Source organism: Podarcis bocagei (assembly GCF_964188305.1).
Source record: "Podarcis bocagei genome assembly, chromosome: 13".
Taxonomy (NCBI): domain Eukaryota; kingdom Metazoa; phylum Chordata; class Lepidosauria; order Squamata; family Lacertidae; genus Podarcis; species Podarcis bocagei.
The window spans coordinates 43356385-43375246 of NC_138138.1; the positions used below are offsets into that span (position 1 = coordinate 43356385).

The 18862-nt window shown below is 48.5% G+C and overlaps 1 protein-coding gene across 1 annotated transcript in view; it reads right to left on the bottom strand.

Annotated features, from left to right (window-relative positions):
- The window catches only part of LOC308570840 (solute carrier family 12 member 3-like), a 34296-nt gene that overhangs the window by 6199 nt on the left and 9235 nt on the right, over nucleotides 1-18862 (bottom strand). The window contains exons 4-19 of the mRNA XM_081165838.1: nucleotides 18371-18446; nucleotides 14652-14747; nucleotides 12686-12825; nucleotides 11710-11820; nucleotides 11310-11421; nucleotides 10504-10634; nucleotides 9813-9897; nucleotides 8478-8641; nucleotides 8234-8341; nucleotides 6546-6669; nucleotides 5335-5436; nucleotides 4023-4178; nucleotides 2881-2980; nucleotides 1859-1970; nucleotides 1606-1734; nucleotides 288-394 (exon numbers count right to left, since the gene is read on the bottom strand). Coding sequence (XP_081021964.1) covers nucleotides 288-394; nucleotides 1606-1734; nucleotides 1859-1970; nucleotides 2881-2980; nucleotides 4023-4178; nucleotides 5335-5436; nucleotides 6546-6669; nucleotides 8234-8341; nucleotides 8478-8641; nucleotides 9813-9897; nucleotides 10504-10634; nucleotides 11310-11421; nucleotides 11710-11820; nucleotides 12686-12825; nucleotides 14652-14747; nucleotides 18371-18446 — 1853 coding nt within the window. The remainder of the gene's footprint in view (nucleotides 1-287; nucleotides 395-1605; nucleotides 1735-1858; nucleotides 1971-2880; nucleotides 2981-4022; nucleotides 4179-5334; nucleotides 5437-6545; nucleotides 6670-8233; nucleotides 8342-8477; nucleotides 8642-9812; nucleotides 9898-10503; nucleotides 10635-11309; nucleotides 11422-11709; nucleotides 11821-12685; nucleotides 12826-14651; nucleotides 14748-18370; nucleotides 18447-18862) is intronic.

Below are 18862 nucleotides of genomic sequence, written 5' to 3' on the forward strand. Positions count from 1 at the left end.
GGCATGATGTGGAACAGGTGACCCTTCCCCACTGGCCATGCTGGCTGGGGGCTGATGGACTGAGTCCAAAAACAACTAGAAGCTTAGAGCATCCCCAACCCTGCTATAAAAGGGAGGAAACATTATCTTGCAGAGGCCTTGCCATCTGGCATGCATGGGCCATACAGCCCACTGGCTTTGCAAGCTCACATTACTCTAAGCATCAGGTAAGTCTTGCTGAAACCCGTTTGAGCCCAGTCTCCTAAACCCTCCGCTGCTTCCCCTTCCCATCGCCTCCATGCCCTTACTGTATTATGCCCACGTAATTCTCCAGGTTCTGCGGACTGTCGGTCTGCCAATCCTGCTTGAAGCCCAGGACCATGGTGTTGGGTTTGAGTCGCCCGAGACCTGAGACCTAGAGAGAGAGAGAGAGAGAGAGAGCACAGTGGCTGCCATTAACTTGTAGCTGTATAAAGGACAGAAATCCAGTAGGGTTCATCTCCTTATGCTTGGCAACTGCTCTTCAGTGTCCCAAGCAAAGGCCTTTCTTCCTGCCCCTTCTTTCTCCTCGAGATCCTTTTCAGAGGGCATCATGAGCTGATCTCTGTGGTGATCCGAGAACCAGGAGTGAGGCCAATATTCGGAACCAGAGAGAAGGCGAAGACAAAGGGAAAACCCTGGGACCAGGGTTGAGAAAGAAGGCAGAATTCAGGACCAGAGGCCAAGCCAGATGGCACAGGTCTCAGGAAGACCTTGCTTCTTGAGGAAGACTGAACTCGAGCAGGGAACCTTCTTATGGTCCAGGAGGACCCGAGGACCAGTCTTGGTGGGCAAGGCCAGTCCAGGGGGCTGCAGACACTGAATTGCCGGGGGCAGATGTTGCAATGTGCAGTTCTGTGGCTCACCACACAGGGGAAGCCTCACACAGGTCTGAAGGTTCCTCGTTTGAGTCACAGATTGGAGCTGGGGCTTTTGGTCCATTCTCACCCATCTTAGATGAGGGGAAGGAATTGGAAGGACAGGAAGGTGAACTCCCTGGCCAGTCTTGCTGTGTGAGGGAGCACCCTAGCATCCACATGCGTACAAAGGAATTAAGAGCTCCTCTCTCAAACTACGCACATCAATGTCCTCCATTCATTCATGCTTTTTGACATCTCTGGACACATCGTGCCATACACTTAAAGCACATCTGATGCACATTTTAAGCAAACGGCTCCTCCCCCCCCCCACCAAGAATCTGTCGTTTTCCCCTCCCAGAACTACAATTCCCAGCACCCTTAACATACAGTGGTACCTCTGGTTATGAACTTAATTTGTTCCGGGGGTCCGTTCTTAACCTGAAACCATTCTCAACCTGAGGTACCACCTTAGCTAATGGAGCCTCCTGCTGCCGCCGCACCGCCGGCGCATGATTTCTGTTCTCATCCTGGGGCAAAGTTCTTAACCCGAGGTACTGCTTCCAGGTTAGCAGAGTCTGTAACCCAAGGTGTTTGTAACCCGAAGTACCACTGTACTGCAATTCCCAAGATGCGCTGTAAATCTATGGTGTGGACCTGCCCTCTGCCTTTGTTGCCCCACTCCCAACATTAAAATGACCCCTCTAGGTCAAGACACACCCACACACACCTGCATGAGGCTCATGGCTCCAGCTCTCAGGTCCCCTGTTGTGATGAAGTTGTAAAAAGAGCGAATCTTGCGCGTGCTGAGCCACTGGAGTTGTTCGTTGTAGTTTTCGAAGCATGAGGAGTCTCCCAGCTGACCGTGCAATAAAAAGATTGATAGCCTGTTAAAAGTGGCAGCATCCCAGCTCGTCCTATTTCCCCAGCCTCTTTTCTTTCCATTAACCCCCACAAGGCCCTCTCAGGGCAGGTAAACTCACCTCAGCCACGTTCCCACATATCATGAGGCTCACTTTCTTGGTGAAGGAGTTGACAAAGTCCACCAGCGCTGGGCGGAAGCTGGGTGGGCCCGAGAGGACCAGACACTGAGGCCTAGGAAGGTGAAAGAGCTGTAACTAGGGGCCACTTAGTTGGTTACTGGGATTTGTAGTTCTGTGAGGGGTGTGTGTGCCTACTAACAACTCTGAGTAACCTTAGCAAACTGCAGTTCCCAGGATTGGATTTGATTTGATTATTCAATGTATATACTGCCCTATAAATGGTGGGTCTCAGGTCGGTTCACAGAATAAAATCAAGATATATAAAACCACAAAATACATAATAAAAATAAAACCCAATAGCCCCCCCCCCCCGCAAAAAAAAATACATTTTAAAAGGGCTTAGGATGTAAATCAGATCAACCAAAGGCTGGTTAAAAAGGAACGTTTTTGCCTGGTGCCTAAAGGTGTATAATGAAGGCACCAGGCGAACTTCCCTGGGGAGAGCATTCCACAGACGGGGAGCCACTGCAAAATAGGCCCATTCTCGTGTTGCCACCCTCCGGACCTCTTGAGGAGGAGGCTACTCTGGGGGAAGCCATGACTGTTTAAAATTGTATAAGTGTGCTTTAAATGGATGTCATGGGTGCAGTGGCGTAGCGTGGGGGGTGCAGGGGGGCCCGGCCGCACCGGGCGCAACATCTGGGGGTTAGGGTTAGGGTGCGCAAATCCACGGGTTAGGGGGCACAAATTACTTGCCTTGCCCCGGGTGCTGACAACCCACGCTATGCCACTGCGTGGGTGTGACCATTTTTAACCCTGAGTTTACGCTGAAGGCTGCAATCCTAAAATGCAAGCTCCATTGAACACAGTCCGAGTTACTTCTGAGTAAACACAATGCATGGGATTGTGCTGTGCCTCCCCAGTCTTTGACCCACCCCACCTCAGAAAGGGGAACAGCACCAAGGAAATCTGGCTCACGGGCCTTCTGTTCTTCACTTGATAAACTGAAGTAGCTCCCTCACCGAAAATTCTTGACGTGGTCCTCTACGTCGTTCAGGTTCACAGCATTTGACAGGGCCATGTTGTAGGTGCCAGCCTGTACTGAGGAACCCCAGTTTACCTCTGTGGGCAGAGGAGAGAAATGAAGAAGAGCTTTAGTCCATATCTACCTTTTGTGATTCCTGCCAACCTAGCAGTTCGAAAGCACGTCAAAAGTGCAAGTAGATAAATAGGTAAGGTAAACGGTGTTTCCATGCGCTTCTCTGGTTCTTCAGAAGCGGCTTAGTCATGGTGGCCACATGACCCGGAAGCTGTATGCTGGCTCCCTCGGCCAATAAAGCAAGATGAGCGCTGCAACCCCAGAGTCAGTCACGACTGGACTTAATGGTCAGGGGTCCCTTTACCTTTTTACCTTTTCTGATGGATTCAGATACTGGAAGGACCTAGAGGGGTATCCCCCACTGAAGGATCCGCTTCAGGACACAGGGAGATGATCTTGCCTGGCGTAAGGCTATTTGCCCTCCTTGCCCAGGCTTCCCGAATCCCAACCCTCCAGAAGTTTCAGACTACAATTCCCATAGGGCTTCGCCAGCACACTGCTTGAAAGGAGCTGCGCATGGTGCTATTCAAGCCCTGGCCATCAGCTGATTGGGCACCAGCTGCATGATACATTTAAAGGCAAAGGATCCTGGGAAGTGTAGTTTGTCAAGGGTGCTGAGAGTTGTTAGGAAACCCCCATCGTTCCCAGGGAAGAGGGCCTGATTGTTTAATTTCATTGTACACAGCTTGTACATTGACAATAAAGGTACTATTATTAAACTACTCTGGGAACGGTAGCTCTGAGAATGTTCCCTTAGCAACTCTAGGCACCCTTAAGAAACTATCCGGGGGGGGGGGGTGAGTCATGGCTGTTTAACGTGGTATGATACTTTGGGATTCAGTGAATTGGTTTAAGAAATAAAATCTCCTCCAGCTGAGAAGGTTCCAGAAACAGAACTCCTGACAATGATGAAGAATTTGTAAATAAGCCTTGACCAGGACTCCTTGACATTTGGACCTGAAGCTCCCAGCTTTTTCTATAAACTAAGCTGGGAAGAAGGTGTGGAGATCTGGGACGTTCTACCCCACCCTTTGCTTCTCAGATCCAACGCCAGGCTCCCCTCACCTGGTTTCTTGTAGGTGGTGTAGGCCAAGCTGATGACGATGATCCCGATGACAATGAGGGCTGACCACCAATTCAGCAGGAACATGATGACCACAGAGACGATGGCTCCAAACAGGGCTGTCCATTTGCTGAAGTAGCGGAAAGAGGGCCTCCAGCCTGGAGGATGGTGATGATGGGGGAACACAGGTGAGATCAAAAGGTATTGCACACAGAGAGGGAGCCCAGGTGTCACCCTGGTTTATCCCGTCATTGACCTAGCACAACTCTACACACATGGCCCCCCAAAAGTATTTGAGGCTACTGATTCCCCTCCAAACATCTGCTGGTTGGCCATGCGGGTCCAGAATCTTGTGCAGAACTCAGAAGACACTCAAATCTCCACTCAGCCATGAAGTTCACTGGGTTAAATTTGGGCCTCTCTCTGCCTAACCTACCTCAAAAGGGTTGTTGTTGTGAGGATAAAATGGCGAAGACAGAAGAGAATATGGAGAGGAGATCTTTGCTAATGGTTAAATTTACTCTGGGAAAAGTGGACAGGGACTGAATATCCCTGCGAGAACCAGGGAACCAGGGAACCAGGCAGAGGGCCTTGTTGGTGCCCGCCCTGTGGAACGCCCTCCAACCAGATGTCAAGGAAATGAAAAACTATCTGACTTTTAGAAGACATCTGAAGGCAGCCCTGTTTAGGGAAGTTTTTAATGCCTGATGTTTTATTGTGTTTTTAATATCCTGTTGGGAGCCGCCCTGAGTGGCTGGGGAGGCCTGGCCAGATGCGCGGGGTATAAGTAATAAATTATTATTATTATTATTATTACTATCATTATTATTAAGGCTAAAAACACACATACCTTACACACTTTTACACACACACACATACACACACACACTTCTCTTACCCTTGCATACACAAACCTATTTTCCAGCTTGCTTTCCTCACTCTGAGGAAAGGGGAGCACAGGAAGGAAATGCAGCAAGCTGTTTAAGCAGGAAGATTCAGATGGGAAGGGGAAGGGGAAGGGGAAGGGGAGGCAGTGTGGCCTAAGGAGAGTGCCGTGGCCCAAATCAGGACCTTCCTCTGCCCCTTTCACTTCTCACCCCAGCCTTCCTGGCAGTGGCTCATCTGACAAAAGCTCGCTGCGAACGCAATGCAGACCAACCCATTCCTGCCTGGCACAAGTTGCCCAACCTGTTGGCTCATTTGTCTTTCCCAGCAGGACATGTTTGCTCTTTCCTGCCTTGTTACCCCCGCACACACACACACACACACCATTTCTACCTCCCACACAGCCCACCTGTCCACCACCCACCTTACCTGGGGAGTTGGTGATGGTGGCATGGAAGCAGCTGAAGTTGATGAGGGCATAAGAGCACAAGAAGAAATTGGAGATGACGGGGGCGATGGTGTTCAGATCCGCTGCAGGGGCAAAGAAAGGAAAGGTAAACAAGGAGGCACTGTATTCTGGCACAGAACAGGGGATGGGATGGGGGGAGTGCTCTTGTATGCTCTACTCAAGCAGCTAGCCCTCAACGCTGCTAATTTCATAGACTCATAGCATTATGAGGGGTCCTGAGGGTCAGTCCCGCAATGTAGGAATCTCAGCTAAAGCAGCCATGACAGATGACCATCCAACCTCTGCTTAAACGCCCCCCCCCCCCAAGGAAGGAGAGTCCACAACCTCCACAGGGAGACTGTTCATGTCTGTGCTATTTGTTTGTTTATTATTATTTTATTTATTACAGTGGTACCTCCAGTTAAGTACTTAATTCGTTCCGGAGGTCCGTTCTTAACCTGAAACTGTTCTTAACCAGAAGCACCACTTTAGCTAATAGGGGCCTCCTGCTGCTGCTGCGCTGCTGGAGCACGATTTCTGTCCTCATCCCGAAGCAAAGTTCTTAACCTGAGGTACTATTTCTGGGTTAGCGGAGTCTGTAACCTGAAGCGTATGTAACCTGAAGCGTATGTAACCTGAGGTACCACCGTACACCCATTTATTCCTTACCCCCAAACACACAAAAAAGTCACAAAGTGACTGACAAAAGCAGCATGGCCCCCATAAGGGGGAAAAAATCAAGTATTTAAGAAAAACAATGGAGCAAAATCCCTAAAATTATAAAAAGGATTGTTGTACCCCCGCCCTACTAAAAAATGAACACCGCGAGACATGCCAGAAAGCATGCAACAGTTTGGGTACTATGCTAGTTTTAGTTAGTGTGGACCTATTTAAATTAAGACACATGGCTGAGTGAGGTCCATTAATTTCAAGAGCTCCACTCTGCATAAAACTCAACATAGCTGAATACCATGATATCAATGAATGACCCAAAGCCTGGGAAAATTGGAATGCCTTGGCCTGACACCCAAATGCCAGTGTGGTGTCCTGGCTAGAATATTGGACAATGACCTGGGAGACCTGGGAATCTCCACTCAGCCCTGAAGCTCACTGTGTCAATCACAAAATAATAGTTTTCGGGGGTGGAAATTGTGGGTCTGATAAATAAGGGAGGGGAGGTGGTCTCGCTTACCAATGAGGATGAAGGCAACAGCTATGAGGAAGGTCAGAGCGTAGGCCCTCAGCGGCTCATTGTTCTTTCCATATCCTTTTGCGAAGAAGCCAATGAGGGGGTAGAGATTGTCCTGGCAAAGGCACTGGGGGGGGAGGGAGAGGCGCACAAATGAGAAGGAAGAAGAAGAGTTTGGATTTGATATCCCGCTTTATCACTACCCTAAGGAGTCTAAAAGTGGCTAACAATCTCCTTTCCCTTCCTCCCCCACACTGAAGCGTATGTAACCTGTGAGGTAAGTGGGGCTGAGAAACTTCAGAGAAGTGTGACTAGCCCAAGGTCACCCAGTAGCTGCATGTGGAGGAGCGGGGAAGCAAACCCGGTTCCCCAGATTACGAGTCCACCGCTCTTAACCACGACACCACACTGGAGGGAGATGTCCAATGGGAGAGATCTTCACAGTTACTTCAAACTTCCCTCAGCAGTGGGTAGTGCCCATTGAGACCGGTTATGCTATCACAGAACTGTAAAACTGGGAGGGTACTCTGAGGGTCATCTAGTCCAACCCCCTGCTATGCAGGATGGAAGGCAGCAAAGCCTATTGAGATTAAAGCATGGACCTCCACAGCTCCCTTTTCGCATCTGCTAAAAACATTCTTGTTGAGACAAGCCTAAAGGTAAAGGTAAAGGGACCCCTGACCATTAGGTCCAGTCGTGACCGACTCTGGGGTTGCGGCGCTCATCCCGCTTTATTGGCCAAGGGAGCCGGCGTACAGCTTCCGGGTCATGTGGCCAGCATGACTAAACCGCTTCTGGTGAACCAGAGCAGCGCACGGAAACGCCGTTTACCTTCCCGCCGGAGCGGTACCTATTTATCTACTCGCACTTTGGGGTGCTTTCGATCTGCTAGGATGGCAGGAGCAGGGACTGAGCAACGGGAGCTCACCCCGTCACAGGGATTCAAACCGCCGACCTTCTGATTGGCAAGTCCTAGGCTCAGTGGTTTAACCCACAGCACCACCCGCGTCCCTACCCAGACATTCTTGTTGAGACAAGCCTACCCAGACCCTTAGAAAGTTGAAATAACTTTGATCCGTTTCAGTATTTTAACTTTTCTACATTTTAAAGCACTGCTACAAATTCGATTTTCTCGTTTTATCTTTCCATAAATTGCTTTGAGGTTTTTTTGTTGGTTTTTTTACAGTCAAGCAGTATATATTATTTCATGAAACAAACAAACCGTAGGTTTTGCTAGAGCTGATGACAGGCACGGTCAGTTACAGGCAACCCCCCCCCCCATTTAAGTGGAGTTTACGTTCCGAGGCACTACAAGTATCGGTGAAACACCATCAAGAAAGCCTGCAAACAGCCCGTTTTTGTCCCTGCCCCTTTCGGTGAGGTTTGCGGGTCACTTCCGGGTTCAGCGCAATGTGCGTGTGCGCAGTCACTCGGGTATTGAAAAGTGTGTAAATGTGGGGGTTGCCTGTAATTTGAGTTCTGTGGGGTTTAGAAGGAAGTTGACAGCCAGGGTCACCCCTGGGGTAGTTGTAAGCAAAAAAGACGGGCAAGGCAGGTACAGGCAGACAGGTTGACGAGGCAGTGCGCCATGGGGCCCAGTGAGTCAGCCTCCACAGCCTTCCTTACATCTTGAACCCCAAGTAGAGCTTGGGTGTAACACACCCACCCGCCCCCCGCTTCCCCCAAATTACCTGGAAGACCTTGGGGGCAGAGACGAGGCAGGCCAAAGCTGAGGAGAGGGTGGCGGCAAAGATCCCAGCTGTGATGAGGGGGCTGAACGCAGACACCAAGCTCATGGTCTAAGAGACAAGGGAGGCAACGACAAAACCGTATTATGGGATGGGGAGGAGAACCCCAGTAAACCCAACTACAAGGCCTCAATCCAGTCCCACAGAGAGCCAAGGGAGGAGAGGGAGGAACACGGGTTTCCCCTACCTGGTAGTCATTGGCCAAACCATATTCACAGGTCCCAGCCACGCTGCACTCGGTGAAATTCCACCCGAATTCGCAGGCCCGGCCAACGCAGTCCCCGCTGGTGAAGTTGGCAGACGCCAGGGTGTCGTTCAGGTTGCCGGAGGCGTCGCGGACCATACAGGTGCCTGGCAAGAGGAAAGGCTGCCATTATTTATTCATGTTAAGGTGAAGGGCTTCTTGTGGCCATGAGAGCCCCATGGGCTGGGCTGGAGAGGGGCAAAGCGAGGAGGTCGAGCAGCTGCTATGGGGAAGGTGGCAGGGAGCAGACTGAGCCGTGCGGCGTGCTGCCAGCCCTCTATGCAATCCCGCTGCCTTCAGGTGCTGCGGGAGACACTATTTCTCTGCCCGTGTCAAAGGACGATTCAGCTGCACCTCTGATCCACTTTAATACATGGAATGGAGGCAGGGAGGCACCAGGTAAAAACATTCCACCTCAGACTATGGCTCCATACACATGATGCATATAAAGCAGGTTCCCTCTACCCCAAAGAATTCTGGGAACTGTAGTTTGTTAAGGGCACTGGCTCTGTGAACCCAGGGTGGTGTTGTGTGTGTGTGTGTGGTTTAAATATATGGTGTATGCCAGGGGTCAGCAACCCTTTTCAGTCATGGGCCAGTCCACCATCCCTCAGACCATGTGGTGGGATGGACTATATTTTGAATAAAATTGAACAAATTCTTATGCCCCACAAATAACCCAGAGATGCATTTTAAATAAAAGCACACATTCTACTCATGTAAAAACACGCTGATTCCTGGACTGTCCGCGGGCTGGATTGAGAAGGCAATTGGGCCGGATCCGGCCCACAGTCCTTAGGTTGCCTACCCCTGGTGTATGCAGTGCTATTCTTCTAGAAAAAAGAGGTGCTGGAACTCACCATGAAAACCTCCCTTGTTCTCTTATAATGGCAATGGTGCCCACCTGAGAGGTGCCAGAACTGAGTTCCGGCAAGTTCCAGCTGAAAAAAAGCCCCGGGTGTATGTAGTCTTGGATAATTACGTTGCTGTGAAATGTGCCACCCGAGATTCCTGTGGCAGTGAGTTACTAAAGCACCCCGCTCCTTCCCTGTGGGCAGGGAAGAGGTTTGTTTTGTATATATTTCTAATGAATGATGTGTGTTTTCGTAGGAACGAGTCAGCATTGTAAGGCGTTCACGTTTTAAAATAAGTCGCTGGGAGACCAAGCAGCAAACATGGTCTAAATTCATTGTTGTCTTCCCGCTAGGCCCCTCAGGGTCACCAAAAGTGTCTTGGTGCAGCCCTGGCATACACCATTCTTGTAGGCAAGCTCTTTACCTATGGTGGCAGCGATAGCCAGGTACGTCAAGGTTGTCAGGAAGATAGCCATGAGTGTCCCCTGGGGGATGGCCACCGCCGGGTCCTGCGAAGGAAACAGCACAATGAGCAATTGTTTAGCAGGGTTTAGAGTGCGACTGGCCAAGGGCGTTTCCACCTCACTGCTCTTCGGAGGTAGAGGTGAGGCAGAAAGGCCTTCTTCACCTGGTTGCCCTTTGGTCCCTCCCCTCCCAGAACTGTTCGCACCAGCAGCCATTCCACCCGGTCAGACAGCTGGGAACCACTAGGTGTTTGACAACACATCCCTTCGCCCCCTTCAGCTGCTGCAACTCCAGTTAGTGGCTTCGGAGGGAAAGGCAGAGCTAGCAAAAATACATGTATCAGATTCAAACAATTATTGGGACCCAGCAGACCTGGTGAGGGCCTACGGTTACGCATACCAACCACCTCACAGGGCATAGCTGTCAACTTTTCCCTTTTCTTGTGAGGAATCCTATTCGGAATAAGGGAATTCCCCTTAAAAAAAGGAAAACCTTGACAGCTATGTCACAGGGTTGTTGTGACGATGAAATGGGGAGGGGGAGAAACAACCTCAGCCCCCTTGAGCTGCCCGGATGAGAGGTGGGATATAAATGCAATTCCTTTTTGACTAAATTAAACAGACGCAAAACACAGACCCGGAACAATTTACCTTGAGGTCTCCCGAGATATTGGCACCAGCCAGGATCCCCGTAGCCGAAGGGAAGAAGATGGAGAACATGCCAAAAAAGCTGCCAGATTCGCCTCGCCATTCAGGGCCGATATTGTCCAAGAAGTTACTGGCTTTGGAAAAGGAGGAGAGAAAAGGAAAGGTGATTTACTCAAATGCAATGGGGGGAGAAGCAGAATGTTCTAGCTTTTAAAAGAGATAATCAAGTCAAACCAAATTTCTGAATTAAAGGTAGTGGTGGTGGTGGTGGTGGTGATGATGATGATAATAATAATAATAATAATAATAATAATAATAATAATAATAATAATAATAATAATACCCTGCCCATCTGGCTGGGTTTCCCCAGCCACCCTGGGCAGCTTCCAACAAACAATTAAACATAAATTAAAACATCAATCATTTAAAACTTCCCTAAACAGGGCTGCTTTCAGATGTCTTCTAAATGTCAGATAGTTGTTTATTTCTTTGACATCTGATGGGAGGGCATTCCACAGGGCGGGAGCCACTACCGAGAGGAACGTTTAGCCCAGTAGGCTTCTCCATTTGACCTGCAAGGCTGTTTTGGCCGAGCCAAGGCACACACCTGATGTCAGGTGGGGGGGAGTCAGATAAAGATACAGCTGGGATGGAAGCAAGGGGAAGCAAGCCCCAGACGTCAGCTGATCCCCTGTTTTAGGTAGGCTGGGATTGTTTTGTCCCAGCAGGGCAAATCTTACAGGGTGAATGGTTCTGAGAGGAAGCTGGTTGCCTGGGGCACAACAGATTGTGGAGGACGTGGCCCTTACTTCGATAGCTGAAGTACCCCTTAGACATTTTCTCTGGAGTGGCTGGGATGAAGGTGCCCACAAAATAATTGATGAAGGAGATCATGATGACGAAGAAGAAGACAACTTGAGCCTGGAAAGAGAGGAATTATTAAATGAAGCCACGCTTCCTAGCAAACTTTTTCTTCACCCAACTGGAAGCCAGCCCTATCTGGTCCTGATTCTCAGGGTCTCTTCTTGATTGACACCCTCTCTTCTCTTCTCCACAGGATGAGAATTCTTCTGCTGCTCTTTCTAAAATCAAAGCTGGTGCACACACCCAACCGCCACAGCCCCAGGACTCCTAGCTTCCTGAATCTTTGTGCTCTGTTTTAACTGCACCCCGTTACCCAAATCCAAACATGGTTTCCTTTCCAGTTACCTTGGCCTCCCATTCCATGCCAGCCAGGGCGATGCCCAGGAGAACAGTGATGGTGATCACACCCACGATGCGGATGTCGTTTGTTGGGTCGCTCATCACCCCGTCGAACTCCTGTCAGAGGAGAGTGAAGGTGAGATAGGCCTCAAAGGCAGGTCTGACCTGCTCCCCTGGGTTGCCTTCTCCTCTTTGGGTCCTTGGTTCGTGTCCATCGCTGAGAGCACAGGGGAACAGAGCTGGCAGCTCAGGGGTTGAGTGGTGCCCTCTGCCATTGTGGAACCCAGGGGAGCATAAATGTGGCTCCCAGGCAGTCACACTGCCAGGCACTGATCAGGTGGGAGTTTCCTCACCCAGAACTACAATGACTGGCAGAAGCTCTCCAGGGTTTCAGGCAAGGGGCATTTCCTATCATACCTCAAAACTGAACCTGGGACCTTCTGTATGCGTTGCCAACGTTCTGCCACCAAGCTGCAGGCCTGCCCCCTCCCAAAGGCTCCTCTTCCCAGCATAAGTGTCTCCACTAGAATATTCTAATGAGCATGTGCAAATTGGGGGAGGAGACTGCTGCCATGTGACATCACTTTTCTTCCCCATTTTTGCCCCATCCAGGAAATAAACATCTATCTGAGTGTTAGAATACATCTGAATTCTGTACAGGGAGGTTTTTTAAAAAATGTTTGAAGGTTTTTGTGTTTTGATATTATGTTGGAAGCCACCCAGAGTGCTGGGGCAATCCAGTCAGATGAGCAGCATATAAATTAAAAATAAATATTGTTTTTACTTTTGTTGTTGTTGTTGTTGTCTAAGAAGAGCCTATGCAGTGTTGCCAATTTGGCCAGAAAAAAACACACCACAACCAACACTAGAATCGTTCAACAGGGCCACCCGATAATTTCTGCAGGTCAAACTGTTGCTAAAGAAATGGATGTAGGGGCCAATACATGGGGCAGGATGGCATGGGAGCGCGTGCCACACATACCACAAGGAGGTCCTTGACAGTTTCGGAGAAGCCCACCACATGCATGCCCACAGCGACGGCGTTGGCAAAGGAGAAGAGAAGGCCGATGGAACCGCCGAGCTCTGGGCCCAAGCTGCGGGAGATGAGAAAGTAGGTACCCCCTGCGCCAGGAGACAATTCAGATGTTATTTACTCCTCAGGGCTGGCTCTGAAGATGTGCAGCTAGTGTCAAGCAGCTGATTGGTGCTGGGAACACACCTTCAAAGGGGCCGGCTATAACCACCGACCAGCCGATTGGCCACTACATGGAATCCCTTAGAAGCCCATTTAGAGCAGAGTTTCCCAAACTCGAGTGTCCAGCTGTTTTTCCCTTCATCATCCCTAGCTAGCAGGACCAGGCAGGGGTCAGGGATGATGGGAGTTGTAGTCCAAAAACAGCCGGAGACCCAAGTTTGGGAAAGCTTGATTCAGAGGCAGCGATTTGGATTCAAGCCAGTTTCGCTGAAGGAAGCATTTTCCCCAGCAAAGTTGTGTAGCTTAGTGTGGGCCCCATATTTTGAGATACCCTAGGGGAAGATACCCACATTGGGGCTCCTTTCCTGGGTGGACCCCACCCTAGCCACTCATTTGCTTCCCTCCAAGCCTGGGTTCAATGTGCATCTCTTCCTGGAAGGAAAGAGAAATGCATTTGGAAGCTGCTGAGCCTTCTCCTCACTCTTGGAAGCGTTCAGACATTCGGAGAGGTCAGGGGAACAGGCAGTAGGGCCGGCAGTGGGCCCCACAGTGAGGCAGGTGTCTGCGAACGCTGACTCCTGACTCCAGCCTTGTTGCAGGTCTCTGTGGCAACACCACAGCAACCCACTTTCAACATGTTCAAATATCGTTTCCACACACTTACCAATTATTGCTCATTCCACCTTTATCTATGGCCACATTTGCTCCATACACGTAAAGCTCCATTTTAAACAATTGTAGGTTTCCTCAAAGAATTCTGGGAGCTGTAGGCTGTTAAGGGTGCTGGCAGTCGTCAGGAGACCCTTATCCCCACCCCCTGAGCTACAGTTCCCAAGTTGCCGGTGAAGAGGGATTGACTGCTAAACCACTCTGGGAATTGTAGCTCTGTGAGGGGAATAGGGGGTCTTCTATTGACTCACAATATCCTTAACAAAGAATACTTTGGGGGAAGTCACGGCTGCTGAAAGGGGCCTCAAGGTGCTTTAAACCAGGGGTCAGCAAACTTTTTCAGCAGGGGGGCAGTCCACTGTCCCTCAGACCTTGTGGGGGGCTGGACTATACAGTGGTGCCCCGCAAGACGAATGCCTTGCAAGACGGAAAACTCGCTAGACGAAAGAGTTTTCCGTTTTGGAGGTGCTTCGCAAAACGAATCTCCTATGGGCTTGCTTCGCAAGACAACAATGTCTTGCGAGTTCCTGCTGGTTTTTTCCCTCCCCCCCTTTTTCTAAGCCGCTAAGCCGCTTATCAGCTGATCCGATCAGCAGATAAGCCACTAAAAGCAGCTAAAAGCCGCTAATAGCGCTAATAGCGCTAAGCCGCTTATCAGCTGATCCGATCAGCAGATAAGCCGCTAAAAGCCTCTAAAAGCTGCTAATAGCGCTAATCCACTAATCCTTCAATGGGCTTGCTTCGCAAGACGAAAAAACCCGCTAGACGAAGAGAATCACAGAACGGATTCTTTTTGTCTTGCGAGGCACCACTGTATTTTGAAAAAAATATATGAACGAACTCCTATGCCCCACAAATAACCCAGGGATGTATTTTAAATAAAAGGACACATTCAACTCATGTAAAAACACACTGATTCCCGGACCATCCACGGACCGGATTTAGAAGGCGATTGGGCCGGATCCGGTCCCCAGGCCTTAGTTTGCCTACTCCTGCTTTGAAGGCATGGCATGAATGTGGCCGTTGCCTAGCACAGGGGGGCAAAAGGATTGGCTTCCATTTGGTGAAGAGGAAGATGGCTTACCTGCTTTGACCTTGCCGTTGGTGGAGATGGCTGAGATGGAGAGCCCCGTGATGCTGGTCACCACAGAAGACATTATAATGATCAGCCAGGTTAACCCTGGGTAGGGGGAGGAAAAGAGGTAACTGAGTGAGTTAGCAATCCTGTCAGCATCACCAACAGACCTCACCAACACCCACTTTATGAACCTAATGGTTCAGGCCAGTGGTTTTCAACCAGTGTGCCGTGGCACCCTGGGGTGCCTTGACTGATGGTCAAGGGTGCTGCAGGCAACACTGGCCTCTGTCCAGTGGCGTAGCGTGGGTTGTCAGCACCCGGGGCAAGGCAAGTAATTTGCGCCCCCTAACCCGTGGATTTGCGCCCCCTAACCCTAACCCCCAGATGTTGCGCCCGGTGCGGCCGGCCCCCCCTGCACCCCCCACGCTACGCCACTGCCTCTGTCCCTTTTTCCTTCCCTCCCTCCCTTGATGCCTTCTCACATCTCTCTGCCTCCCAAAGGCTTGCACGGCTGTTCGTTGCAGCTGTCCTGGCTACAAAGCTCCCCAGGCGAATTGTGCCTCTGGGGCTGGTTAGGGAGGAGGCACCTCTCTTTGGGGCAGGGGGTGGGGGCAGCTCCGAGGACTCCCAAGGAGAGGGGAGGCTGAGTGAACACACTCCACAAGGGAGGGTGTTCAAAAAAGGGCGAGAGGCTGCCAGCTCTGCAGGCAAGGGGTGACACAACTGGGCTCTTGAGCCCCACAGGGGTGTGGTAGAAAGAAGGCAGTTGGTCAAGGGAGCCGTGGACTCAAAAACATTGAAAACTTGCTAGGCACCCCCCCAAAAAAGCCCCACAGGCAGTGGGGTGTCAAGGGGACCAGCCAGGCATGAAGAGGCTCGCCGCGATCGCCGGAGCCCCACCGCTGCATCAGCAGCGAGTGGGGTGTGACAGTGGCCTGAGCCTGCCCGTGGCTCCAGCGCAGCTCAGAAACCTGAAACCATGAATTGCCACCTGAAGCAGCAGACTTTCAAGGGAAAAAAGGTATTGTCGACAACAATTGACTTTTCAAAATAAAGAGAATTGGATTTAATGTAGATTTGGCAAAGACAGAATCTAAAAAGGAAGTCAACTCCTGTCTTTTGAAGGGAAGATTTTGCAGTACAGTGGTACCTCGGGTTAAGTACTTAATTCGTTCCAGAGGTCCGTTCTTAACCTGAAACTGTTCTTAACCTGAAGCACCACTTTAGCTAATAGGGCCTCCTGCGTGCCATTGGAGCACGATTTCTGTTCTCATCCTGAAGCAAAGTTCTTAACCCGAGGTACTATTTCTGGGTTAGCAGAGTCTGTAACCTGAAGCTTATGTAACCCCAGGTACCACTGTAAACGACTTGTGAATGGGAAAAAAACTTTGGAGACACATCAGTCTTTAGATACTTTTTAAACTGTACTTTGTTACTTTGTTACTTAATAACACTATATATTTTGGATACAAGAAGAAACGGTTGCTCTTTGTTCTTTGATTTCTTAAAAGGAAGATACAGGAAGTGATTGGAGTACTCTCAGTTTTTATGAATGGGGATGCAGATTTTATGAATGAAAGTACTGAAAGGCTTGGGAAAATTGCAATTAAAAAATAAATAAATCTAAAACGGACTCTGGATCTTGCCACGTCCTACTTAATTCGTTCTGGAGGTCTGTTCTTAACCTGAAGCACCACTTTAGCTAATGGGGCCTCCCGCTGCCGCTGCACCGCTGGAGCACGATTTCTGTTCTCATCTTGAAGCAAAGTTCTTAACCTGAGGTACTATTTCCGGGTTAGCGGAGTCTGTAACCTGAAACATATGTAACCCGAGGTACCACTGTAGTCCTGTTGATATTAATGAACCTAAAAAAGCCAATGTGCACTATATATTAAAAACTGTGTCATGCCACTTTAATCAGCCACGGCTTCCCCCAAAGTGTACAGGGAATTATGGTTTATTAAGGGTACTAATAGTTGTGAGGAGACTCCCAGTTCCTTGCACAGAGCTACAATTCTAACAGTCTGTCTTCACAGAGAAGTGTGGAAATATAGCTCTGGGAAGCTATGAATGTTTAAAGGTAAGCTACTGCTTTAGATGTATAGAGCAGATGGGGGCCTTAGTTATGTTAATTAACTTCCATAGGTCTACTCTGAGTAACACTGGCTACAACTCAAGATTTCACACAAATAGTTGGTTTCCAGGTGGAAAAATCAAAATTAGAAACAGAACTGTTAGAACCCAAAACTAAGATTTTGTCAAAGATGTATAACTTGCTGTTGAAATGGAATACTCAGGACGAAACGGTGAAATCTGCTATGATTAAATGGGCACAAGATGTTGGACATAACATAATGATGGCTGACTGGGAACAGTTATGGACCACAGGTATGAAGTTTACGACATGTAATGCCCTAAGAGAGAATATTATGAAAATGGTATACAGGTGGTACATGACCCCAGTCAAGCTTGCAAAAATCTATCATCTTCCCGATAATAAATGTTGGAAATGTAAAGAAACTGAAGGTACATTCTTCACCTTTGGTGGACGTGCCCAAGGATTAAGGCTTTCTGGGAGATGATATATAATGAATTGAAAAAGGTATTTAAATATACCTTCTTGAAGAAACCAGAGGCCTTTCTCCTGGGCATAGTCGGCCAATTGGTGCCAAAGAAGGACAGAACTTTTTTTATGTATGCCACAACAGCAGCAAGAATACTCATTGCAAAGTATTGGAAGACACAAGATCTACCCACCCTGGAAGAATGGCAGGTGAAGGTGATGGCCTACATGGAACTGGCGGAAATGACTAGCAGAATCCGAGACCAGGGAGAAGAGTCGGTGGAAGAAGATTGGAAGAAATTTAAAGGCTATTTACAAAAATATTGTAAAATTAATGAATGTTAGAATGATGTTGGATAGAAATTAAAGGGTTTTCAGCTGTAATACTATAAAGGAATATGAAAAATGGATTATTAATAGGTAAAAATTTAATGTTACAATAGCTTAAGATTAAAGACTAGGATAAACAAAGAGGGTAAGGATTTGCTGAACCAACAAACTGAACTGGAATACAAAAAAGGGAGGCGTGAGGAGGTCCGGGAAATAAGCTAATGAAAAATAAGTAATGGAAAGAATGAGTTGTTTTTAACTATTTTTATTTTGTATTTTCTTACTTTTTTATTTTTATTTTGTAACACTTTGAAAATCTTAATAAATATCTTATAAAAAAGAAGATTTCACACAAATATTTGAAAATGGTTTCATTTAAAAAAATCAAATTCTAAATAGTTGAAACCCACTTTCATTAATTACTGGCGGTTATCCTGGTTGACAGAACAACCTGACAACCTCAACACATTTATATCTCTTATTTCGCATATGGGAGCTCAGCTGGTAGAGCACAAGACTTTTAATCTCAGGGTTTAGAGTTTGAGTCCCATTTTGGGCAAAAGATTCTTGCATCGCAGCGGGTTGGGCTAGATGACCTCTCATAGTCCCCCAACAACTCTACAATTCTATGGTTCTTCCCTCTTCTCCCCCCCCCCACCTTATGCATACGTGATGTAAATGTATTTTCAAACATGTACAGGTGTCCACATCAGGAATCAAGGATCAAGCACGAAAGGGTTGTGCGAAACAGTTCACACAAAAACACACCACAAAAAGAGGAAAGTCATTTTCCCTTTTAGTCCCAGCTGTCCATGGGTAAAAAGACTCTTACCTATCCCGGCTTGTGCAGTTATCCATGGCAAACGAAGGTAAAGAATCACACCCCAGATATTCAGCATGCACCGGATCTTCGGAAATAGAAGAAGAAGAAGAAGAAAGCTGAGAATCTAATAGCACTAGAGATGGAGGAGAAACTCGATTCAGTATGTATGTGAGCAAGTTCTCAGCTTCTGGAACAAGATGCGAACTGACACACCACTACTGTATCTTTCAAAATTCGCACTCATCCGAATTTTGCTATGCAGTTCTCCAGCCCAACGGTGTTTGCATAACTGGGTGTAAAGTGTGCATTAAAAGTGAAGACGTTGGTGACAATAACATGCAAAAATGGATTTATATTGGGGGAAATTGCTTGCGTACATTAGTCCAAACTGCACATCTAAAGGGGTTGGTTAGGACATTCACACTAAACTGCTGGTGAATTTTCATGCAGGGTTTTAAAAAAAAAATCACAAGTTGCTGCAAAATGTGGAGAACTGAATTT